The following is a 27,359-nucleotide window of genomic DNA, read 5'->3' as shown; positions in this document are numbered from 1 at the left end:
ATGTTTTAATATCAGTATAAGACTACATCTTTGCAGTGGATATATAACTCTGAATTAAGACTTAAGAGTATCTGCTAGGTGTCTTTCTTCCATTCTAAATTGCGTTTTGTTACTAAACTATGCCAACCCATTGATAATTAAAGCATACAAAGTTAAGAAACTTAATTACATATATACTTATTGGGCTACTGATGGATTTGCGTTAACATCTGCATTTTCGTAAAATACAAAGGTAGTCAACTTTTGATGTTAGCATTTCCTTTTTCTGCACATGTTCATTCTTCAGCATATTCAGAATTTTAGACTACACTCAGCACAATTTATTGGTCACTGACATCACTGACCCCTTCACGATGTGAATGGTGGCTGATTTACATGCATGCAGGTGACATGCACTCACCCTGATTAGTCTATTTTGATAGAAATATCACTGGTGGGAGATGGGCATTCCTAACCCTATGTTGACATTTCCTGGCTACGAAGCAGGGCATAAGTAGCTAAAATTTTTACTCTTAAATTAAATAGCTACAGCCTTCTCACAGAGGCCAACATTGCACAGTACAGGAGGATGTGACATGCCATGGAATAGGATAATGGCTCAACACCAGGACAGCAACAAATAGGTCTACTGAACTGTCAGTTTGTCTTCCAATCTGATGTCCAGCGGGAGACTGGATCTTCAGTACCTCACCTACTACCTACAATACAGGTACTGAAATGGGAAATACTTCTGAACACCATCAACTTCCCCTATGCTCCACAAGACTACTAGGCCTATGACAAAAAGCAAACTATATGTAAAGTACTCTAGTTGCTAAGACTCTTAGATGTTGCTCAGAAACATTCTCAGTACATTTTACTTTCTCCACAATTTTTAATAGTGAAAAACTGATTCTTTCTTTCTCTCCAAAGATGACCACCACCACCACCACCACCACCACCACCACCACCACCACCACCATATTGAACAATATTGTCATCAAAATTTTCTTTCTTTGTAACATTATGCAGAGGGAGATGTTATGATGGATAAATTAGCAATACTTAGTTTACAGCTAAATCTTACAAAACACATATTCACATGAATGCACACCAACAGAATGGTTGTTTGGCAAGAGGTAATGTGGTCATTAATACATACTAGGTATGTAAATTGAAGGTGGAAAGGGAAAGAGAGGAAAGGAACGGGAAAAGATCACTGCTGTCAGCTGCACTGGGACATTATGCGGAATCAGTGGTGACGAGTGACAACGTGCACTGGACTTCGATTCGAACCCAGGATCTCCTGCTTATTAGGCAGGTGCATTAACCACTGCACCGTTATCGCAACTTCACAGACTATCTCAGCACATCTCATGGCTGATCCACATTCCCATCAAGTGCCACCTATCTGCAGTCCCTGTCCACCAAGCACTCATGTAGCATATTAGGCACTTTGGCCCCTCAACCACGCTCCACAAACTGTGTTAGAGCTGCCTGGCGGCCCCGCACTGTGCGCTCTACGAATGGTGCTCAGGGCTGCAGTCAGCAACATTTGGGAGGCTCTACAAAATGTATTTGGCATTTTATGCTACCTGCAATGCTCACATTACCTAGAAAAGGCAGTGCTGGTGTTTCTGTTGCTGGGAGATGACAACAATGATGAGGACTTTAATGACAGTGACACAGAAACATCAAGTCAAAAAACTGCTGATGGCGGTTCTCCAGGAACGCGTTCTGTTAGTTGTCGTGTAGGTAAGAATAAATTTGCATTTACTGGGGCATCACATGTAGCCTGGTCATGGGAGCTAAAAACAACAACAACAACAACAACAAAAATTTGTGGGTTTTGTACAACTTGATTCAAAATTTAATGTAAAAAAACTGTCCCTTTAGTTGGGTAGGTGATGCACCATCAACAAAGATAAGCAAATAGGAAAAAACCTGTTACGGTGACAGGCTGGAGTGCTAGAGACTGACCTGCAGGTGTAAAGGTGGTTCTTGCGCACCGAGCGCCGAAAGAAGCCCTTGCAGCCGTCGCAGGATGCAGCGCCATAATGCTTGCCTGTGGCGCGGTCACCACAGATGGCGCAGTGTTGCTGGCCCAGAGCAGCAGCGGCTGCTGCCACTGCTGCCGCTGCTGACCCCGATCCACCTCCGCTGCTCACGAGCGCCGAGCCATTGCCCACTGCAGGCACTGCGCTACCGCCCCCACTGCCGAACACTGCTGCCCCTGCTGGCCCCACAGCCAGACTGTGCAGCTCGCCAGGTGGGTCGCCAACGCAGCCACTGCCTGCTGCACTGCACTCTGCAACACAAACGTAACACAGTCAGTCACAGCTTTGCTGGTACATACATTTACACAGCATTGTTTCAAACCAAGCAATAGTTTTTCATGGTGGTCCATGCAAATACACACACTAAAGGGTAACTTTACTGATGATAGAGGAGTACAAAGAAAAAGACATCTCCCACTTACATACAGTGTTGCACGAAATGATGATGATAACAACAATAATAATAGCAATAATAACAATAATAATAATAATAATAATAATAATAATAATAATAATAATACAGGTCCTGACGCAATGTGATCACCACCTATGTTCAACATTAATGTGCAATAGCCATTCAGAGGTGGCAGCACTAGCAGTGGAGAGTATATAAAGGGCTTCAGGAGGACATGGGAAACAGTACAGTCGTCGTCACAATCCAGAAACAGAGTGATTTACCTGATGTCCAAAAGGGTATGACCACTGGCTTTCAGGCCAAGAGTGGTAACATTCCTGAAACGGCTTGGTTTGCTGTTTGCATGCCATCAAGGTTAGAGTGTACTGTGCATGTCAAAACCAGTGTTGAGGCATCTGTGGTGCACCATGGGCCATAGATGACTGTGGTGAAAAACGGCCGCAGAGATGTGTACAGGCAAATAGATGTGCAACTGTTGAGCAACCAACTGTCCAGATAAACCAGGGGGATACCAACAGTCTCTCTTCAGTGCCCGCTGGTGTGTACAGACCTCCACAGCTGGTGCCTGGTTAACACACCTATACTGACCATTGTCCATTGGTGATGAAGGCTGAAATTTATATGCCAATACTGCAACTGTGTGTCCACTGGCGGGGTGTCAGATATCCTCCTCAGATGAATGACATTTTATTCCATCAGATTGATGACAGTTGCTTGCAGGACGTGAAACATCTGAAACCAAACAGCCTGCAAGAACTGTCGGAAGGGTCCAGGCCAGAGAGCATTCCCTGGGTGATATAATTTAGGAAGCCACAATGGATCAACACGAGTATGCACCTATCCTTGGGGACCATGTCCCCATCCATACATGTGGTCTGTTTTTCCTCGGCACACTGGCATCTTCCAGAATGACAATGCAATGTGTCTGCAGCTTTCAGTGTACATGTTTACTGTACTCGATTGGCCACAAAACTCCCAGGATTATAATCCAGTCCAAAGTATGTGGGACCACCTCAATCTGGCTGCTCGTACCATGGATTGTCAACCAAGAAACCTCGCACAGCTAGCCACAGCAGTGGAATCTGTATGGCTCCACACCCCTGTTGGTATCTTCCATCACTTCATTAGCTCTTCCTGCATGTCTCACAGCGGTCTGTGCTGCAGAAGTGGTTCTTCAGGATTCTGACATGTGATCACACCAATGTGAGTGGACTGTATAAATAATAAAGCTAAAACTCTAGTCCAAAAATTAGGTGAAGTATTTAGAGGTATTGCACACAAACTGTCCAAATAAAGTTTCAATGCCACAGTATTTATTAGGTGTGGCATACCCTTGGCTGCCTCTGGTCTTTGCACTGAATCACCAAGCCAGTTATAGTGAGACCTAACTGCTAAACACTAATTCTGAACCATGGCCCAACTACACTTTATCACATTAAAGATTTTTGTCAGAGGCAAAAGAACTTAAGTGACTGGTAAAATTCTAGGACTGACCAGGAAAGAACCCCACATCTTTAACTCTGCAATCTAGCACTTATTGTTCATTTAGTTTCACCACACAATTTCATTAATATTTATTTTCCTGTTAAATATTAACATTTGTTAGTCATAACCCATTAAATACATTATCTATATTACAAAGTTTATGAAAGATTATAGTCATGATATATACTTCACTGAAACGTCTGTGTGTCACAGGTATATGCCCACACTATGTTTTCTGTTACACCAAAACTTTATGAATATAGTGCAACAGAGTAAATCAGTAATACTTGTTCTTAAAATGAAATATGGCTATTTACGAGTTTGGCTATATGTACCCAATATGTTGCATATAATTAAAATGAACAGATTACATGGTTCCATTGACATTCTGAAATAGTTGCTTGGAAACAATTTCTCAATCTGCCTGACTTGTTATCTGATGAGGAGTAATGAACCAAGAACCAGTTAATAATAAACAAGTATTAGGACAAAAATTCAATTGTTTGCTTTTCGCCCTGAAATATGAAATGTTTATACCAAAATGTGTTTAAAGAATCCATTAAGATCACACACATTTTGCTTTGTAATAATTACATAAAATAAAAAAAGTATTGTTCAGTACTATTTACATTGGTCGCGGCAACTACAAGCTAAATATGTATAATTGACAGGTATTTAGAGGGTTCCATCCTGAACAACAACAACAACAACAACAACAACAACAACAACAACAACAACGACAACAGCCATCAGTCTAGCATGTTTTTAGAATTTGGGAATAAAACAAGCATGAACAGCTTGACAGATACTTGGATGGACTCCGGAAGAAGGGAGAGAATTAAGGTTAAACAAGGATACTTTTAAGGAAACATTAGAGTAATCACCTCAGATGTTGTAAGGAACGTACACAAGAATAGTACGATGAAGCTTTGAATTTCTTCTCTCCTGGATTCCACTCCAATGACACAGACTCATAATGACTTAACCACCTGCACCATCTCTGTCAGTGATCTCTACACAATGACTCAGACAGCAATGGGACTGGGACTGTCAAGTACAAAAGTACACACCCCTGCTCAGGCATGTCTACAATGGTGATGAGTTCCATGCAGCGAAGAGAATGTAACAAAATTAATGCCACCAGGGGAAAAAAAAAAAAAAGGTCTGTTGGGAGCATTCTGACCTGAAAATTAATTTGGAGACACTTTAAATGCCGGTACACTGCAACAGTACCATTATACCGGACAGAACTTTTAGGTATGCAGTAACTGAAACAGGATTAAATTTTAAAAATTCATCATTACAATGATAGTTTTGCAGCGAATAAGGAAACAGTTTTGAGATTTCGCAAAAAATGACTATGGGTACACTTCCTACTAAAGCTACTAGCTGATGCACTGAGGTGACAAAATTCATGGGACAGCAATATGCACTTGCACAGATGGTGATAGTATCACATACTAGAGGTATAAAAGGGCAGTGCATTGGTGGAGCTGTCATTTGTACTCAGGTGATTCGAGTGAGAAGACTTTTGACATGATTATAGCCGCATGACGGGAATGAACGAACTTTGAACATGGAGTAGTTGGAGATAGACGCATGGGGCTTTCCATTTCGGAACCGTTAGGGAATTCGACATTCTGAAACATATAGTATCATGAATGTGATGAAAACATCACATTTCAGGCATTACCTCTCAACACATAGAACACAGTGGATGATGGTCTTCCAAGAGCAGCAACGTTTGTGTAGAGTTAACAGTGCCAACAGAAACGCAACACTGCATAAAATAACCACAGAAGTCAATATGGTACAGATGACAAACATATCCATTATGACAGCATGGTGAAATTTGGTATTAATGGGCTACAGCAGCAGATGACTGATGCAAATGCCTTTGCTAACAGTGCAGCATTGCCTTCTGGGCTTGTGACCATATCGGTAAGACCCCAGACAATTGGAAAACCATGGCCTGGACAGATGAATCCCAATTTCAGCTGGTAGCGGATGATGATAGGGTTTGAGTGTGGCACAGATCCCACGAAGCTATGAAGCCAAGCTGCCAACAAGGCACTGTGAAAGCTGGTGGTGGCTCCATAAAGGTGTGGGCCTTGTTTACACAGAATAGACTGGGTCCTCTGGCCAAATGAACCGTTCAATGACTAGAAATGGTTATTTTTGGCTACTTGCACACCTTTTGCAGCTCTTTGTAACTTCATGTTCCCAAGCAATGACGAAATTTTTATGGAGGGCAATGCACCAGGTCACAATTGTTAGCAATTGGTTTGAAGAGCATTCGGGACAATTCACACAAACAATCTGACCATTCAGATAGCTCGATATGAATAACATCGAACAATTGTGGCATATAATACAGAAGTCAGCTGGTGCACAAAATCCTGCACTGGCAACATTTTCACAATAATAACATCGAACAATTGTGGCATATAATACAGAAGTCAGCTGGTGCACAAAATCCTGCACTGGCAACATTTTCACAATTATGGACATACATAGAGGGAGCGTTGTTCAATATTCCTGCAGGTGACTTATAACGACTCGTTGAGCCTTTGCCATGTTAAGCTGCTGCATTACACCGGGCAAATGGAGGTCCGACACGATATTTGGAGCAATCCAACGACTTTCGTCACAGTCAGTCTATCACCACATGTGTTGGCTTTCTTCACACTGACTCTGATTTCGTAAGTCAGTCTTTTTGGTGGGGCATGATGCACATTCGGTTTGCCAACATTTGTCTTTCTGGCAAGGGGCGGGCGGTGTTGCAGGTGGTATCTTCCTCCCGTCGCTGAGTAGAGTGTCAGAAAGAGATGTGCTTAAAGGTTTGCCCAGCTATAGGTGCCTGAGATTCGATTCACGCAGGTCCGCATCAGTTAATGCGACAGACAGCTGGGTGGATTTGAGAAGGCGCGCGGCAGCGCCACGTGAGGCCTACGACGGCTGTCGCATCGAGCTGACGGAGCCTGGGCAAAGTTCACGCCGCCTTACTGACCTGCGCAATGCATCGCCGGTACGAGATTTGCGTCACTGTGGGGTTTTCAGATAATTCTAGCCTGCTTTTGTTTTTATGCTCACTTCTCTCCCTTTCGCAACATCCTCTTTTTCCTCTCTCTACGACCCTGACCCCTAACGGTTTCCCTCCCGCCACTATTCCTTAGAAAGAATAGAAAGATTGCTAGATGTACGCAAGGGCAAGGGATCGTCAAAAACGGTCCCCTGTTTCCTACTGAAAGCACGTCATTAACAGAAGGAAAGTTAAAGAACTAATTTAAAGATTCTTCTCTCCAGGAACTTTCAGACCCAAGAAACCCGCCTACAACACGCAAAAGAAATGCAGTGTCATGAACAAATCACATAAATAGAATAAAACTTACGCCAGAAAAGATTGGTACAGTATTATTACCTGACACGGTCATGACGGAGAAACGCAATCCATATTTCTGATGCATAAAAATATTAATATTTCTGTAAGAACTCCAATAAGTGAAATTTAAATGCAACATAAGTTACTGTGTACATTTCATTGTTATTGTAACGGTTTTAATCCTGTCTTTCTAACTACAAAAATGCTTATTTTTTAACAAACGCGTTTAGTTTCATTGAAAAAAACCATCAGTGGTCTGTAATGAAAGATACTTATAAACTGGCTTGCTTTCTAGATCGTAAAACAGTTCGTTACAAAATATGTTAATTTACTTACGGCATTTTATGCCTGATTTTCGCTCTAATCAGGAAACGTCATCTATTTGCGCATTCTTGAGTCATTCCTTCGTTTAGCAATGTTGACTCTAGCCTAATCCCACACTGCTTTGCAGAATTTCGCATGTTTTCATTTTGAACACACCAAACTATAGCACCAACACTGTGTGTGTTTCATCTTTCTGCCTATTATATTTATATATTCATCGTGTGTTTTGTTTAGTGTTACCAACTTAACCACTAGTTTATCTCTTATCTAAAACTGTTCTTTTACAGACCTCTGAGGACATTTTATTTCAATTAAATTAAACGTGATTGGTGGCAAAAACTCGCATCTTTTTATACTTCCACAGACGGAATTAAAATACCTTCAATAATTACAAAGCAACTACGGACAATATTGCCATGCAAGTGAAACTTCGATTTTGGGTTGGTGTATATAACGTCGTCGTCATTCCGAATACTGGTTTGATGCAGCTCTGCGTGCTACAATATCCCGTAAGCCTTTTCATAACTATATAACTAATAAAATATACACATCCGCTTCAAACTACTTACTGTATTATGCCTTGGTCGTCTCCTGTAACTTTTTGCCTCCCCTTCTCTTCCTTCCACTAAAATGAAGATTCTTTAATGTCTTCTGTTGGGTCCTATTGATCAATCCCTTCTTTTAGTAAAGTTTTACTGTGAACTTATTTTCTCCTCAGTTATTTTAGTAACTTCTCATTTCGTCGTGATACATTCCATTACATCTGTGAATTACTGATGACAACTGATTCTTAGCACTGTCATTGGTTTCTTTTAACCTTCCCGTGGTTCTGCAGCTTCGCACTGCATAATCTCCGCTTTTCTGTTATTCACCCAAACTTGTATGGGACTCCGATCGAAATTCACTCAGCGTGCTCGATGTAACAGACCAAGTTCGACAATACCTCAGCTATCAACCTAAAACAACCCCCCATATCAAATACAAAATGAATGCTGACAGCATGTGCAATAAAGGAAGGTGAGCTGGACGGAACAATATTTTGTTCTGCCAAAAATATCCGTCCGTGCCCCTTCTCCCACAGCATTTACCATAAAGGTTCCTGTACGTAATTTCCGTCTCTGGAAGCAGTAACGTCTCTAATAGTTACTGCTGAAATATCGCAACATGCAACGGTGAAAATCGATATCGTTAATAATTTCGGTGCAATTACTCTATTTAAAAAACAACAGTTTCCATAACTATTCGTGTATGTTAATTGTATGACAATTTTTGCTAACGATATTCCGCGTTTACCGATGAACCGACATGTAAGTTACTCGTGCATAGTATCATGCAGATGTAGATGAACTCTCAAAACTATTTTATTCAAACAGATCAAGCCCGTGGAAGTCTACAGTCTTAATCGACTAGAAGTATTAGTAGTTCGAAGATGTTAAGTACTTTGTAGATTTCAAGTGCAGACTTTAATTGTAGAAAGATGACTAATCATTGTTGAGAAACACATCAAACTTCTTTTGATCTGATTCCTTGGCCTAGCGATCCTATTGCAGCTTGCTAAGCGCTCACAGACTGCCGATGTCCAGTCTGAACTACCAACTTCGCCCGCTTTGCACGCTAACAGTGAGTTGGATGATGTTTTGCGGTAGCACATCGCTAATAGTTGGGTACGCGCGCAGGTCAGTTTCCTGTCACAATGCCCCTCCCAACTGTGACAGCACGCATGCCACGGAAGTGAAACGCGGATTCCTTCGAAACTGTAATTTTTCTGTCCAGGAGCCTATAAAAAGGCGCGTGAAAACGGGCTTTTTTTTGCGAAGTGTGGAGCTGGCGCCAGTTTGCTCGTTTCACTTGCTGGCGCGAAGCAGGAAGGCGGGCGGCGCCGAGTTTGTGCTGCGTGCGCGTCATTGAAGACTCGCTTCCGCCGATAGCACGCCGGCCGCGCACCGCTCGCCGCTGCCGCTTCTCAAACGCTCGGATCTGCTGCGTCACTAATAACCGCAGCCACTACATGCGCCAGGACGGCTTAGGGTCGCGCGGGACCTAAGGCACCGACTTACTGCGAAGGAGGGGTGGTGGCGTGGGGGGGGGGGGGGGGGGGGGGACGTGTTATTCAGCGACATGCACTTAAAAAAAAGCAATTATTGTGTTACTTACACACAACACTTCAAGCGAACTTCTAATAAAAAATTATTTCATTAATTTAAGTACAAACAGGTACTACGCACTTAGATTTTCGAAATATTTCTGATCAACAAGTCCAGTCTATACTGCGGAGACTTTACCGTGGCTGGCTGCCTACGAGCGTAAGTAAACGAGAACAAGGGTCCCACACGAGCGCTCGCCTCGGCACCCCACACATTACAGATTTGTCAAGCAATCATCAGTCAGTAATATGAACGTCGATAAGTTCTGCTAAGGGAAATGAACTACGTTTAGCAGCAGTTGCAGCTGACTTCCGAATCCCCACGAATACTTGCAAAACAAATTTAAAGTAAATGGGAAAACTAGTTTTGAAATTTTTTTCTTGGAAACTGTAGGTTACTTTACAGAATATATTACATTTTTCACTTATGTCAAATGGGTTGTGCACATCTTTCCAGTGTTCGAGTAGTACAATACGTTTTACGTTTGCTACCCCTCAATTCCTTCTCTCTCTCTCTCTCTCTCTCTCTCTCTCTCTCTCTCTCTCTCTCTCGTTCGAGAGCGTAGCGATGTCATTGTCAATAGCAGCACTACTGATTATCTTAATTTTTATTGTATACTGTACGAAGGAGAGTTGGATTAGATGAAATGACGAGGGAATTTAGTATAACTGTGTAATAGATTTGTCCTGAATATTTAAAATGTCCTCTTAAGATTACAGTGCGTATGTATGTCATTCTGCGTAGAAGTTAAAACTTTAATAATGCATATAATTATTTCACGAATAACTCGAAATCTTAAGATGGAGCCCACTGTATCGCGACTATTGCTATGAACTTCCTATCAATTCTACATTTAAAGCATTAGCTTCAAAATGCTAACCACTGAAAAATCGTAGGAAGTATTTTGTATTATCTCCTAATATAAATGGCAACTCCGACTTCCACTTCACTTTTCGGAGTGGTTCGTGATCCTGGATAACTATAAAATTTCTTACTCAGCGTGAGCAAAGCCCAACGAAACAAAAATACACAACCACGCTTTATAAATAGAGAACCGTATTACCAACATCGCTACTAACAAGCCAGGCAGTTATATTACAAGCGCGAATCGTATGCGATTCATCACATTGCCTGGGTTTTCCATGCTATCAGCGACCGATCGCTCCGATTTGCCCACACACGCGCAATTTACGAAGTGATCGGTCGCCCATGCGAAGGATCACTGCGATTCGTCGCTCATGTGTGGAGCCTTTTAGACCGTCCGAAGTGGAAGTGCGGGGGCAGGGGCAGGGTGTACGGAAGGGGGAGGGACGGAGGGAGGGAAACAAGTCCCGCCTCCCTCTCTTACATTCGTGTTCTTACTCTGAGAAATCAGAAATGCTACACGGTCGTGCGGTTTGCTGATCCCTTCTGACTATTTCCGTGTTTTATTCGAACCCTGTGATGTACCAGGATTAGTCTTTTCATTCCTTTCAAATAACGAAACAATGAGCTACGCACAGCTCAAGGTAAACCGGAGTACACAGAGCATTTGGTAACTACCATCGCCAAATGCTCGCTGAGACGTAGTGTCGTAAAGGTGGTACACTATCTGATCATAAGTAGCCGAACGTAATGTGGAATTAAGCACTAGATGTCACCGTAGGCGGGTTCACAAATATAAAGGAAGGCGAGGCGTATTGTGTTGTCCCTAGGCAAGCCGTAACAGCAGAGCCGGTCGGTTACTGCCGTCGAACATCGACTAGTCACTGGATGTCACCTGAATAACGAATCCGTCAATTACACTGCTGCAGATATGATCGTGAAATGGAATTGTGAATGAACAGCCACAGCTAATCCAAGCCAAGGTAGTCCTCGCGTACAGACGAGCAGGGCCTTCGAGCATTGCGGAGGTTCGTTGTTAAAAAAATAGCATGAGATCAGTGGAACGAATCACTAGAGAGTTCCAAATGGCTGTCAGCAGTCCAGCAGGCACAATGTCCGTGCGTATGGAATTAAAAGAATAGGACAGTGTTCGAGCAGTTATTCTTAAGCCACGCTTTTCTGTAGTCAATGGTAAGCGACGCTTGAGAACGAAGCTACTGGACAGTGGACGATTGGAAACGAGTGATTTGGAGTGATCAACCACGCTATGCACTGTGGCAATCCGATAGAAGGGTTAGGGTTTGGGTTTGGCGAATGCCTGGAGAACGTTACCTACGATCATGTGTGACGTCTAGCACCACTGCCTTCTCTGCTATTAGCTCTTGACGAAGACGGCTGCCATTCCTTCACAGACATTCAGGTATTTCCCAAGGACAGTTCAAGCCGGCTTAATGTCCACTAATAGGTGCCCTGATATGTCTGATTAGTAAACTAAAACTCCACGTTAATATCCGGCATAGCTGACTTATTAGCTCCGTTCTACATGAAGGGAAAAACCACCGTATAGACGGGTAAATATTCAAATGAAATCGCGTAGTTTGCGTCCCTTTCAAATAATGAACTTGTTAACCCACTGAGGTAACTCCACAGTAATGTCAGGACTGTCATACAGTTATCTCGATTCGATCAAAATCATTAGGAGTCGGTTCAGCTACTCAACGTCACTGTATCTTACAGGCGGTTTTCCGCACTCGTTTAGGCACTAATGGGCTGGATAAGCATTTCTGTGTCAGTTATGCAACGCGAAAAAAAAAAGACTACGAATGAAAATGGCTTCTCGTAGAGGCTATTTCGTAAATAGATTTTAACACTCGTGCACTTCACCTCATACATTAGTCTAGATTTCTGCCCGACTATGATTCGAAGTAATGTCTTCAAAATCGTGGAGGTTTAGATTCGTTCCGTTTGTCGCAAGATATCCTCACGATAGTGATAACAGAAGGTGTATCTTTTACCTTATTCTCGGAATTAAGAGACGTTGATATAAGAGCTTCGATGTGTCCATGGAAACATTCGTTTAAATATTCCACAATAGCATCACAATTTTGATATTCAACATGGTAATAGTGTGCAATACCTTTTAGCCTGTTGGCTGCCTCTGCCGTATAACCAGTACCCACATGCCTTCCAAAACATACATTACGAAAGGACATCCGTTATTGACAGCTGAGGAGAGTTCCACTCGAGCACTCCATTTAATGTTAGACATTCGTTTCAGCAGATGAATGTGGTATTCAAAATTTCACAGTTTGCTTGCCAGAAGTCACCACCAACAGGCGAAAGCACAGAATATGTGAAATACGTAAAATGTGGTTTAACGGAGCAGAATTACAACAGATTCATTGAATACAATTCCGAGGACAGACCCGTATTCTTCAAACGTTTCAAAAATACACAAAACTTCGTGTCAGTATGTTATTTACAATGGTTTAAAAATGCTGCTCAGTTATGCACACACACAATTTTACACATTTTATTAGTTTCAATTAAAAATTGTGAAAGGTTACTTCCCCCCCCCCCCCCCAAAAAAAATTATCTTAACAGCCTCTGTAGGTATGTCATGTGTGTGGTTGTGCATTCTTACCACCTCGTCTACGTTTCGTTTATGTAAACATATACGACTTATGGAGAAAGAAGCAGTCCACAAGCTGGATATACTGTAATTCGCAACAGAACTGAAGAGAATCTAGTTGGTTCAGGACCTTACGCCGAACTTCTTTGCGGCGGCATCCTTTTATTAAAGCCACTAGCTGTTCAGGCCACGTCAAGCGTGGTTTAAAACTCAATAACCTGGAATAAAACTAACTACCGCCACTTCTATACATGTCTGGTACACTACACACTAGGTTAGCTGCGATTGGACGATGACGACAGCACGTCGCCCTCGAGAGGGCGTGACTTGCGAGCAAAAAGGAGGATGTGTAATTAAAGAACACAGGCTGCTCCTTACGGCAAGCCAGGAACGCTGAGGGTTGTACAACTCCTGTCGGTTGCTCCGAGATGTGTAAAGACAGCACTAAAGACACAAAGTTCACTAGCTGGTAAACGATATTTTCTGCTCTAGGTGTTTTTTGTTCTGTCGACACGGCGGTATGCTTCGCTGAAACGGGAACCTTTTTGCAAAAAAGCCGAACATCTGCTGGACCAACTATTGACGTATTTTATGCACTTAATCACTTGGCGTGGGGTAATCTCAAATATGGTGTAAGTACTGTTGTACCAAGGCAGCCATAACATAAGTCTAAACCTAAAATGTATTGTGTGGAATTACTATCCTACGGAACATTGATCTATCTACTGACTGCTGCTTCCATCTGTACGCAACATTCTAAGGCATTAGTGTTTCCAGTGTTCGACATATGGCCAATACATCGCACCATCAGCAGTGGATAGTGATTATTTAAACCGGAACCACTACTGTCCTACAATAATTTATTACACTGTCCTCCCGCAGCTAGTCTGACGCTGTTCCAAAATCTCACCTAGGAAATTATTCTGGATGTACCGAGGATCCAGGCTACGTTCTGTGTTCATCACACACACCATGTAGTCAGTCATGAATCGTCAATCGCACCACGCCACGCCACACCAGTCAAGAGACGCTCAACATTTCTCAGCGTGAAAAAAAAAACATTTTGCTTTCGTTTTCCAATTTTTATTTAAACTCCGTCCGAACAGGCCTCGGAAGGCCCAACGGTACCCACTGACCGCCGTGTCATCCTCAGCAGATAGGCATAATTGGACGTCAACATGGAGGGTCATGTTGTCAGCACGCCATTCTCCCGGCCGTTGTCTGCTTTTGTGACTGGAGTCGCTACTTCTCAATCTAGTAGCTTCTGAATTGGGTTCACAAGAGCTGAGTGCACCTAGCTTGCCAACAGCGCTCGGTACACCCGGGCGGTCACCCATACAAGTGATAGTCAAGCCCTACAGCGTTTAACTTCGGTGGTCCGACGACGGGAACCAGTGTATCCACTGCGGCAATGCCGTTGGCTTTCTTTTTCCAATGGCACTTGTAAATCCATACATTCATTCCAAACATCTTTCCAACTTTTAATGACACACAACAAAATACGATTTGTCTGCCAAATAAGCGTGTGTCAATCGTATCATGATGCTAATCTTCATTCACCCAGCCATTCAGGTTCGAGAACAAATAATAATTTTTCCACGATAATTGTGGTTAAGCTCTGTGGATGTTGATTAAATTACTTGAATAAATACACCGACCAGCAACTTTTTGTACAGCTTTACTTATAACACGTATTTCGGGCTTTCAGCCATCTTTAGTTGGTGCAATACATTTACAAGCGTAACACACACAGTATGTATAACACATAAGGAGCGACAAGTTAGAATAAAAGTATGTACACATAGTTATTAATTAAACGTAAATATACATCTCGGAAAACGTCACAGCTAAAATTATTTTGCACAGAGTAGTGGCAGCGTACAAAATGCTGTCGACAAACGGTTTTACTGGTGAAGATAGAAGTGTACAAAGCCAACGGATGATGGACGAGAACCCGAAAGAGGTCTGCGGCTGGTCGCTATATTTCTTATTGTAAAAAGTAATCGTTGGAGGCTGAATCCAGTTAAATTAGCGGTTTCGGAAGCACTTCACAACTAATTCCATGCAGTACTGCAACGACGATGAGAAACGTGTGAGCGTAGGTCATCGTGATGGCAAGGAACTTTCTTCTTTCCAAGACGTGGACGTTTAGCGTAAAACGTACCCCTGAGTTTGTCCAGTAGTGAGTCTCGTGCTCACTAGTGATGGCCTGGTCCTTGCGGCGACTGGACGAGCGGCACACGGGGACGAGACCACCACGGCTGTCGCCACGGGTTTCTTTCTGACAGGACCGGTTTCTCTTACTTTGGATCGCTTTCGCGTGCTGTCACCAACTGCTTCGACTACTCAGTCTTTGGCACGTAAGGATGAACCCGTTTCATATGCTGATAAGAAATGCAGGAGAAACACACTGGAACTACTTTTTAAAAGCTCAAAACCGTCTGAGCAATATTTACGCTAAAACAGTTGAATCAGTGGTTAACAAACGCAGCACTTGACGAGCTGAAAGCTTTGTCATACCCAAAACTTGGCGTAAAATGTGGTGGAAACGGCCGATCAAGAGTTTTGTAACTTCAGCGAGTTCTAGTACCTTCAACTGAAGGTCGTTAGGTGTGGCGTTGTCAAAGGTGGCCGCGATCTTAGAAAGTTTTGGGCGTTCTAAGCACTGAACATCTTCAATAAATGCACGACGACGTTTAAACTAAGCAAGCAACGCCTTAACCGTCCGGAAACCAACTGGAAGAATTCTTTAACGCCGAACAACACTTTATGTTTACTGGGGTTAAAGTTTCAAGCCACTCTACTTCACTGAAACACACAATACAACTTTATCCATGTCGCTTTAACCTTGAACGCTCGATTATTTAGTATAATCGCCAGGAACAAATTATTAAAGAACGTCTATGAAATATTTCAGTGTGCTGTCTAAAGAGTCGTACGTACTTTTCAAACAGACTGTTTTACAGACATACTTGCCGATAAGTTTAAGTTCTTTTTGCATTACGCGTATTCACGGAAGCTCAACGATAGCCTGGAATGAAGTTTATTCTGATATGCGTGATGCTCTGTTGATATTGAATGCAGTGGCGTTCCAACACTTTTTTCGAAGCCGACGTAACCGCCAGAGTAACAGCACTGGGGCGCTGCATGTCGACGTCACTTACAGGAAATGTATCAACAGAACAGCAATGACTTCTGACTTCTGAGGTGATTCTGTGTTCCAGGCAACCCTGTACAGTAGCTGCCGAGTGCAGATGACACATAAGGAATATCTGAGCACTGGCCTCCCTACAACTGTCACTTCTTTGTATTAAGTTGACTCAGCAGCCAGCACTGATTAGCCCGTCGATGTTTACGGCTAAGGAGGCCTCGGCGCGTCCAAACAATGTTCCCTGCACGATACGGCTCTAGGCAAACAGCTTGAGTGGGAGCAACAGTATGCTCCCAAGACTCTAATAGAAATCTTTCTAAGATGTCAACATTTGTCGCTATTCATTTTTTTTTCTGTTCGCCGACGTTTGTTAGACCAATCCACTCATCAACGGTTCCGGCAGGAAAAACAGTTACAAATGCGCTTTACATACATTTCAATCTAAATTTGGGTGTATCTTCTCCTGTAAATACATTAAGAAAGAAAAAAAAGAAAAACTACGCAACTCAGAGGAATTAACCGATTGGGACAGAAATCGATAGATGTGATGTACACGTACAGGCAAATGAATGATCACAGTTTTTAAAAAAATGGATAGGATTTATTCGAGAGAGAGAGAGAGAGAGAGAGAGAGAGAGAGAGAGAGAGAGAGAGAGAGAGAGAGATTCACCAATTTCTCTTTACTGTTTTACCAGTATAATGTATCGACAAAGTGCTGTTTGTCAAGTGTTTGATGTTCCATTATAGTACCAAAATTATATATCGTACGGCAAAGTTATTTCGGTCGTATCTTTTTAAAAAAACCGTGCGAACATACTAATCCTCAGTCACTAATATATAGGTGGCAAATTTTTGCAGTTGGTAAGTAAAGTGGTTTTTACAACGGTCAATGTTATTTTTGCAGTTGTTTCGTTAGAGTTATGGTTTCCGTAAGAAGCTAACTTGGATAGGTAGCACCGCTCGCAACGCTGACGCCTAGCTTCAGTGGTAAGGTCTTAACGTGTACATGTTTTGAGCTATTGGGCTGAAGCACCCTTCGAAGCAGACTATGAGATACTGACTGTCAGAAAAGTTAGTTACTTTATCCAGATGCTGTTTGATTAATGTGAGAGATTAATGAGCACTTTCAACACCCACCCCCACCCCCACCCCCACCCCCCCTGGAAGAAGAAAAAAGGAAAAAAAAAGATATGGCATTGTTGGTCGGGAGGCCCCATCCGGGGAAGTTCGGCCGCCGAGTGGAAGTCTTATTTCAATCGACGCCATATTGGGCGACTTGCACACCGGTGACGAGGATGATATGATGATGAATACAAGAAAACGCCCAGACCACGAGCGGAGACAACTCCACCCCGGTCGGACTCGCTTCATAGGAGGCAAGCACGTTACCACTCAGCTACACAAGCGTGCCCCACTTGCTGTGAACATCGCCTTTGTAGCACAACGATTCGCAATTTTAGATCAGAGAGTGAGTTTATAAACTCAGGAGCGAACTGCATTTTCTTTGTAAGCAGTAATTAAAACTTCAGCCACCTGTCCCTCTTTTCCAGATGTGTAGGCCCTGTCGTGCAAACTTTTAGGTTTTCGTGATCTCAGAAACTCATGAGATGAAATCTGGAAACGATTATTCGACTAAATCTAAAAGCAGTGTTATTTCCTCCCAACAGTCCCCAGTCGTCTAGTCAATGATGCGCGAAGTATGCTTTTAATCATCAGCGTACGACAGAGTTAAGAATAATCGCGCATCCCACTCCTGAGTGACGTCATTGTTCCACCAGCTCTAGAACCTTTTAGAATTTAATAAGCCCCAAACTAATTTTAGGCCGTTCTGAACATACCGCATAATAGACTAAAGTCAGCATGCTGTATATCCAGGACGTGTACATGTCACGATTGTAAGCCTTGGATGATGATGATGATGATGACGACGACCGCGCGGTTATCAGCGTCCGTACGAATTCCCAACCTTTGCTCAGTCCAAGCTCGCCACATTCATGAATGAGTATGAAATGATGAGGACAACACAAACACCCAGTCATCTCGAAGCAGGTGAAAATCCCTGACCCCGCCGGGAATCGAACCCGGGATCCCGTGCTCGGGAAGCGAGAACGCGACCGCGAGACCACGAGCTGCGGACAATCCTTGGATGAATCACAGCAGAGAAATTAGTATCTTAACTCTGAACTGACGCACTGGAGAGGCTTTCCAAAACCTGGTAACGTTTCTCAATTATTCTCTTCCTTACATACTTTCCCACATATTCTTTGAAATAAAAGCAAACTGTCACCAAACACGAAGAGTGCCACAGTGCTCCCACTACACATGGTGATATTTGTCGCACTATGGCATTGCCTTGCTCAAGTGTATAAACACGCTCACGGGGCAGTTTTAGAGGGTGACCTACAGTTGAACATTTACTCCATACTGCGGTGAAATTTTGTTCCTTCACGTATATGCAAAGTATTGCCGCAGGTAGAAATTAATGACACACCTCTTGCTGAAGCGGACCAACGGAAATTAATTTTATCACCTGTAGCAATCGCTCGGTAGGGACCAGATATTCTGCAAGACGTAGAAGCAAAGAGCGGAAGCATGCTCAGGTCATAAGGGAAGGACGCTTGCGCATAACAGATTATGCAGAACGCTTGCATCAGCTTGGCAGCGAGGGATTCTCTAGAAGCCCACCGCGTTCACGTCACTTCCTGATGCGGAAGCGACGCCGCTGCCACTTTGCCTTCCGCCGGCTGTGGTTTGATTAGCACGGCCAGCTCAACAGGTTGGCTACCGGTGTCCGCGCGGTTTCATCTACACTGTCAAGCATCTGCCATTACGTACTTTGTCTGTTCTGTTCTCAACATGCGAGATGAGGCAGCTGATACTGCGCAGGAATCGACAGCCAAAAGTGAGCGAGAATTGACACGCAATAAACACAATGAAACTATTCGGGAAGAGCAGAGCCTTAAGATCCTCCTAGCCATCCTGATACAGGTTTTCTGTGATTTCTCTGGCCACTTCAGTCCAATGTTACGATGCAAGCTTTTAAAAAGATTGCAGGCACTTTCCCATCACATTACTGTCTCCGTTACCTAGTGCTCTGTGTATAACATTGCAACGTTTCTTGTTTCTAGTTAAAATTAAAATCGGGGTTTGTACTCATCCATATTATCTGTCACAGCCATAGTCCTGGATTCGTAAACAACAACTGTAAATAGACCGAAGTCAAATGAATAATCAAGTATTAAGTTTCAGAATATTGTTTATGGTAATTTTGAAAAATCCAACCTCCTTTATAAAAACTCAATTTCTAACATACTTACAATACTGAAAATGAATCTTGCTGAACAAGCTATATGCTTTCCATCCAAAATCACAAAGTACTGCGCTACTATTCCAACATGGCTGGCACTATATATATATATATATATATATATATATATATATATATATATATATATATATATATATAATGTTCTTTAACAATGTACTGTATTGTTGTAAGTGGTTTTCAATGAAATAACAAAGAAAACTCATCTCTCAGAATTAGCACAACATTTCATTTCATTAATTATACTGACTCTTATATATAAAACGTATGAGTGAATTTTAGCGTGTGTAATAACTTAAGCGTCTACAAACGCTTAGGTATCGAGGGTTAACAACACATTGATTATTTTTATTGATTACAGAAGATTCATGCTTCGGAGAATATTCCTACCAATTACAGGACCTACACCCTTCAATACAATTATTATGTAGTAACTGGCTTCTTTACATCCATCCCACAAGTTCATGTTTACCTACACCCCTATAGTATTTACGTCAGAAATTTCTGTTTATGGTCGAAAAATGTTTTTCAATCGGTTTCAGTGGGCTGTTACGTCTCAACATCCTGGATGTCAGTGGACGTTTAAGTAACTCCATTGATAGCTAACTTTGATCCTCTGATCGATTTGTTCTTCTGACTTGTTCCTCATGATATTGAGGGCAGTAACTAGAAATGATTCTTACGATGTAATGAAAGTACAATTCCACACTTAAATGTAGAAAAGGTGAGTGGTACAGCCTACATTGACGATTTTGATACCGTCTTCGATTTTTGTCTATATGTAGAACTGTCTCCTTTGACTTTCGCATTCGGAATAGTTTTGAGTTAGTCCCTTGTGTACAAGTAATCAATCAATGGATTAGTGTTGAAACAATGACATTCTGGTTGTTAACTACTACTTGGTTTAATTTTTTTTCCTGAATGTTTCGCATACTGACAGGTAACGAATTTAACAATCACCAATTCACTTTAGTTTATTAAACCATTCTCGTCAGAGATTAATAAACAGCGATTAACAAAACCTGCAAAAGAAAGTCCAACCGTGGCGAAGCAGTAACTGAGGTTGGACTCTCATTCGGAATATGCGCCTACCAAATCTCTCACGTACCTCATCTCACCCGCAGTTTCTTTTAATCGGTCCTTCAAAAGGAACACAGCCGGCGGAACTACTACTTCCACCCGGGTTTTTCGATGAAACGTAAGCCTTAAGTTTTCCTTCCCTGTGAAATGACATCAGTTTCATTTCTAATATTAATGAAAAGTTTCTGCTTTCAGGAACCTAACCTATTTCCAGGAGAACAAGCATACAGCCTTTAAGAAACACAGTGACCATCTTTTAATTTTTCTCGTTAAATATTTCAGCCTCATGTCACTCAACAGTTATCATTACCAGTTACGGACTTATTACCAAGTCATAATTATAGGACTGGAATACGTTAAAATATTAACTCGCAAATGAACAGAATTTTAGTTATTTAAAAAATGCAAGTATCAAGGACATCTTGATATCTGTCGTCATGTCCCTGAAGGATGAGTTTGAATCCTCCCAACAGCTTGAAATTTTTACTTATTTGAAATACATTAGAGATATTTCCAGAATAAAAACTTTTTGTAAGTGTTGCCTGGTCTGTTTTGATGTCTCTTTGTGTTGGTTTCCTTTTTCTACTTGCTCGCTATTGTCTGATAGTAACTTTCATGCCGGTACTTTGGCGTACACACGCGACCGCCACTTACAAGGAGCAGATCGCGTCTGCAGGTGGGCGTCAACTATCCTGTTCCTGGTGAACGACTACCTGATCCACGTCAGCAGTTAGGTCTTTTTTTTTTTTTACTAGTTTTCAATCTGAAAAGGCTTTCTCTCTCAAAATCAATTATACGTTGTGAATATTATTTATCTTATATTTGAAATTCAAGACATACCAACTTGATATACCGAGAGTCAGCTGTAGCCTCCACTTTAAACAGTTACACCGCGGATATGTTTACATGGTGTCTCTCCAGACCTCCAGTTGAATTTTCACGTAACGTGTTCCAAGAACGTATGGTTATGTCTAGTAGCTAGTTTCATTTGTAATTTAGTATCTTTTTAAGCAGATCATCTGATGACTTCGTAGTCGATTGAAATTACTAATGGTATAATTTATGTGAAAGTATAATGAAAATGGCCCGCCTGCCTAGCTGCGCGGTCTAACGGGCTGCTTCCCGAGAGGGAAGGCGTGCCGATCCCCGACACGTATCCGCGGTTTTCCATCTGCCTCGGCGAATGCGGGCTGGTTCCCCGTGTGTGTGTGTGTGTGTGTGTGTGTGTGTGTGTGTGTGTGGGGGGGGGGGGGGGGGGGGGGCGGGACAGATTTACACTGTAAACTAGACAGTTTTACCAGCTCCCTGCAAGAGTCCACCACAACAGATAATTTTATCTACAAACTATTTGATTAATTCTCCGCCAGTCAAATGAAGGCTTATACCTAATCCACCTACGGCAAGAGGAGTAATAATCCGATAACGGGAAGATTGACAAATGTGATACGATAAAGATTTTTTTTTGTAGGCAGACCGTAAGAAAAGAGATGCACAGTCCATGCAAAGAATACCAAGTCAGTCAATAAAGTGCTGGAACAAACATTTCCAGTCTCCCTATTACGGCGGAAAGGACCATGTAAAGTTATTTTGCCATCCAGTTTCTCGGCCTCGCACACAGATGGTTGTCCACATCTTCGAGATATACATATATATATTTTATTACGTTGGTACGTGAAATGTCCTGGCAGACTGGAACTGTGCACCTGGGCAGGACTAATTAAACCTTGCCTTTCGCGGGCTGTACTCTGCGCCACTCTGATATCCCAGCACGATTCACGACTCGCCCTCAGAGCTTCAAATTCTACCAGTGCTTCTCTCCTACTGCCCAAATTTGGCAGACGCTCTCCCAAATACACTAATCACAAGTATACTGACACCCCTACGTAATGCGGTATTGACCACTAGATGTCACGAGACGCAGATACGGAACTGTGCAAGGAGGTTGGGATCACTGTGTTGTCAGTTGCGACGCATTGACAGCAGGACGGACCACTCAGGCGAGCTCAGTGACTTCGGACGCGGATTTGCGATTGGGTATCACCTAAATGAGAAATCCATCAGGGACGTGACAGTCCTTCTGAAGTTTCACAGGGCAATTGTTGGTGTGACTGATGGGGGAATACGAAGGAGCAATAGCAAGCAGCTAAACCAAGGCCAGGCAGACCTCATGTGATGACGGACAGGCACCGTCGATCATTGCGGAGGGTGGTTGTAAAAAGATCGTATGAAATCAGTGGAAGAAGCCAATCGTGAGTTCGGAAGTGCTACCTGCAGCCCAGATAGCACAATGACAGTACGTATGGAGTTAAAAAGAGTAGGGTACAAGAATCGAGCACCTGGTCATAAGGCACACATTTCTGTAGCTACTGCTACATGACGCTTTAGTTTGTGTACAAACAGCGGCGCCACTGAACAGTGGATAACTGGAAATGAATGATTTGGAGTGATGAATCACGCTGTGCCATGGTGGCAATCAGATGGAAGGTTTCACACTGCCCGGTTAACATTACCTGCCGTCACGATTAGTACCAACAGTGAAACAGGGAGCCGGTGGCGTTATAGTATGGAGGTGTTTTTCTACGGTTAACATGTCGTCAACTTACTGAGTTTATGAAGACGCTAAATACGAAAGGATACGAACACATTTTGCAGCACTGTGTACTGCGTTCAGTAGAAGAAAAGTTCGGAAACGACGACTGTATATTTCAGAGTGACATTGTATACTGTCGAAGCAGCACCTGCGAGGCAATGGTGTATACGCAGGACCGTTCCTGCTATGGTCTGGTCTACTCAGAGTCCCGAGCTGAACTCAATGGAACCATTTTGGGATGAATTATAAATTAGATTTCGCTCTAGACCTCAGATGTCGGACCGTCACTACCTTTTCTCATTTCGGCTCTTGAAGAAGAATAGGTTGCCATTCCTCCGTAGACATCCATTCATGCACCTCACTGAAAATATCCCCAGCAGAGATGAAGACGTTCGAGGCGAAGAGTATACACATCCTATATTAATGCGCAGTAATATAGATGTTCGGAAACTATTGATCAGGCAGTGTATCTTCCTGGTCTAGCACTCCTGGAAGAAACGATAGCTGCAGTTGCTGGCGAAACGGAAGGTTCCCGGTAGAGTCCCAACATTTCAATACACAGAATTTCAATACTGCGGGCACCCCTCTGCAGAGTGAAGATTTATTCTGGATATTAGTACGTGTTGAGCGATAACGTAAATCAAGTGACTGTTTCACCTGGGAAATAGAATTGTATGTAGGACTTTATGTAGTATCGTGTGCCGATCTAGTATTTGAATACCTTGCCATCAAAAAGGTCTTTGTTGTTTACGTTTTGTAGTCTACGGGAACGCAAAGTTAGTGAAAGATTATATGAATCTACTCCATTTCCGACAGTTACGAAATGGTCTAATGAACGAGAAGGAGTCATACTTCTCTTTAACTCGCAGATCAAAACATCGCAGAAGTGAACGACTAGGTATGAGTTGACTGGCGACTAAAAGTGTATCAAGTAGGTCACGTCATACACATGTAATAAGAAAGCAGAGTATACTGTACATAAAGATTTATCTGTGTGGAAGCACTGTGCAATATGGGGACAATATCTGGTCAGTTTTAAAATAGATTTAATTGATTTCGTATGTGGATAAGATACTGTGAATAAGTACCACTTTTGTACAACAGGAAATGTAAATGTACAGGTGCCTTAAGAAAAATGCCGACAGACTTTAGGGGCAGTTTCCTTACACAGAAATAAATAAAAAATGGTAAGTAAATAAGGGTTCTAAAACGTGTACCTTACGAGCTATGAGCACTTTTTCTTCTTCGCTAGTGTGAAACACCTCTTCTACTGAAGAAGTGCTCATGGTTCTTAAGGTATTTGTTTTACAGCCCATGTTTACTACACTTTTTCTTGTTTTGGTCCATGCTACCTCCTCCCACAATACGAAAACAAAGAGCTTGCAGTAGAAGACGAGCTAGTGCTCAAATTTCTTAAGGTATGCGCTTTGGAGCCCTTATTTACTAGTTTATTTTGTCTTGTTTTGGTGTAAGGAATCAATCGCGTAAGTTTATCGGTGTTCTTGTGGGACACCCTGTACTTTCATGTGGCAGGAAGCTTATGGGTCAGCACATTTTCGGATGCAAAAAGAAATTTATTTGATCTTTTATCATCCAAAATGTGAAGCAACAACTGGTGAAACATATCCAAGTCTTGTGAAGCAGCTGGTGAAAAAATAAAAGATTAATAAATAGTCCAGTAAAGTCTCGGATTATAAAAACAGTCTCCACTGTCACGAGAATTTAATGTACTTCGTTAACGGTGGAACAGAGGGATCTGAAGTAAAACTTTTTCGATAATTCACTTGTTTTCCAACTATTAATATGTAAGATATCGATGGCTTGGACGACGCTTGGAGTCCAATGAGAAGATTCTGGCAGTTAAAGAGGCGCATGTTTCAGATCTTAAAGAATTGCACTCCGCAATTTTTTTCTTTTTTACGGAAAACGTTGAAAGATGTGTTGTTGACGTCATTACTGTCAATTCCAAGAAATTTTCTCCTCCTCCGTTAGGATAATCATTACACATATGCGTTTCCTGACCTGAAGTTACCTTTGTATTTCGCCTGATATTTCAACTCCATCTACGGGAGCACTGCAGTCCTTATGGCTTACACTAAGAATTCTTTTTATTTTCATTTACGGACAGAAATGTTTACTACAGAAAAAAATTCGGAATTTTTCACAGCAAACTAATACGCACCGTAAGGTGACATAAGGTGCAAATTTCTAAAAATACAATCACCATGACACAGCAAGTTTGCTTTGAGAATGCTTTCTCACGATGAGCGTGCAGCAAGGCGCGGGTTTTGCCAAGTCACGGCCACTGTGCGCATTTCCACGACGGCAAGTGGAAAACCGGTCAGACGGGCGTACAGGTAGGTGGCGCGCGCGTCCTTCGTTGGAACTTCGTGAACGAGAGGGGCCGTGAGCTAGCCGCACCTCGCCACGCGACTACCTCACTTAAGAACGCCTCTTGTTAAGATCCATTATTTTGTCAAATAATTAGCGCCAATAGTCGAGGCTGAAATCTGAGGATCCATTAGCTGACAGTCAGTTTGGATTTAGGAAATGCAAAGGCACGAGCGAGGTCATTCTGAGGTAAAGAAAAATCAAGACATTCTTACGGTTTATCCTCCCCCCCACCCCCACCCCTCTCTCTCTCTCTCTCTCTCTCTCTCTCTCTCTCTCTCTCTCTGTGTGTGTGTGTGTGTGTGTGTGTGTGTGTGTGTGTGTGTGTGTGAGAGAGAGAGAGAGAGAGAGATACATACATATCTCCTCCTCCCCCTTTCCCCCCCTCTCCATCTCCTCCTCCTGCACTTCCTTTCTGTCCATATCCTCTTCCGTGCTCTCTCTAAGCTTAAGCTTTTTTATTGTTATTGCAAACTAAACACTAATTGGGAATTTTAGTGGCTTAAAACGAATGGGTAAATCGACTGGAATCGTTGGTATACGGGGTGTGAGAGATCCCTCCAGCTATTGGACCTGTGAGGAAAATAGCTTCAATGATAGTGATCCCCATAGTTTGAATCTGCGAACGGGTGGGATTAATAAGTTCGGAAGAACCAGATTGCACCCTAGTATTCTAATCATTAGCCGAAAAGCCACAAATACGATTTTCCTGTTTTCAATTAAAACCGAACAACACGAAGAAAACGAAAAACAACACACTGTGTCCAATTTTTGTTTAAAATTATATGTAAGTAGAAAAAATACGAATATTGGAAACGTGTTAGTCTTACGGTTTAAATACCCTTCTATCGTAGTTAAAACTGACTGCGAGAAAGAAAACGAAACTGCAAGTTTTCACAGCACAGCATTTTCTTTCTCTCAGTCGTTTTTAACAGAAAACCTGTAGTTCATTGTTTATAAAACTATTTATTGTCCAAGTACGTCCAAATGTCTATTAGAATATTGTGTAAAAATCACAAGTAAATCAGTCAAGAACTTTTCGAGGTATTTGGGAACAACATAAATCACCGACCTACAATGCTATAATGGAAATGAGCGTTTGGCGTCATTGGCCGGGAGGCCCCTCACGGGGCAGGTCTGGCCGCCTTGGTGCAGGTCTTATTACATTCGACGCCACATTGGGCGACCTGCTCGCCCGTAGGACGGCAATCCGTCACGCTGACCACTCAGCTATCGGGGCGGACATATTATATAAGTGTATGAATTCAAGAACAAAGAAGCAAAAATTAGAATGGAAAGGCAAGAATGAAGTGCTCGGATTATATAGGGTGTACGACAGAGACGTAGTCTTCCGCCGTACTCTTCAACCTATGCGTCGAAGAAGCAAACGTTCAAGCGTGGGATTAAAATTCGGGGTGAAAATATATCAATAAGTTTTGTTGGTGGCATTGTTATCCTCAGCAAAAGTGAGGAAAAACTGCAGGACCTTTGGAATAGAATGAACACACTACTGAGCACACACGAAGGATTGAGACTGAAC

The 27,359-nt window shown here is 42.4% G+C and overlaps 1 protein-coding gene and 1 pseudogene across 9 annotated transcripts in view; both read right to left on the bottom strand.

Annotated features, from left to right (window-relative positions):
• LOC124797825 (hepatocyte nuclear factor 4-gamma) overlaps positions 1-27,359 on the bottom strand; it is a 652,273-nt gene that overhangs the window by 34,190 nt on the left and 590,724 nt on the right. For all 9 annotated transcript variants that reach the window (XM_047260860.1, XM_047260861.1, XM_047260863.1 and 6 more), the window contains one exon: positions 1,960-2,287. In XM_047260860.1, coding sequence (XP_047116816.1) covers positions 1,960-2,287 — 328 coding nt within the window. The remainder of the gene's footprint in view (positions 1-1,959; positions 2,288-27,359) is intronic.
• On the bottom strand, positions 14,583-14,704 carry LOC124799521 (annotated as a pseudogene).

The sequence above is a fragment of the Schistocerca piceifrons genome, chromosome 5, assembly GCF_021461385.2.
Source record: "Schistocerca piceifrons isolate TAMUIC-IGC-003096 chromosome 5, iqSchPice1.1, whole genome shotgun sequence".
NCBI classification, from domain to species: Eukaryota; Metazoa; Arthropoda; class Insecta; order Orthoptera; family Acrididae; genus Schistocerca; species Schistocerca piceifrons.
This window is presented reverse-complemented; position numbering and strand designations above follow the sequence as displayed.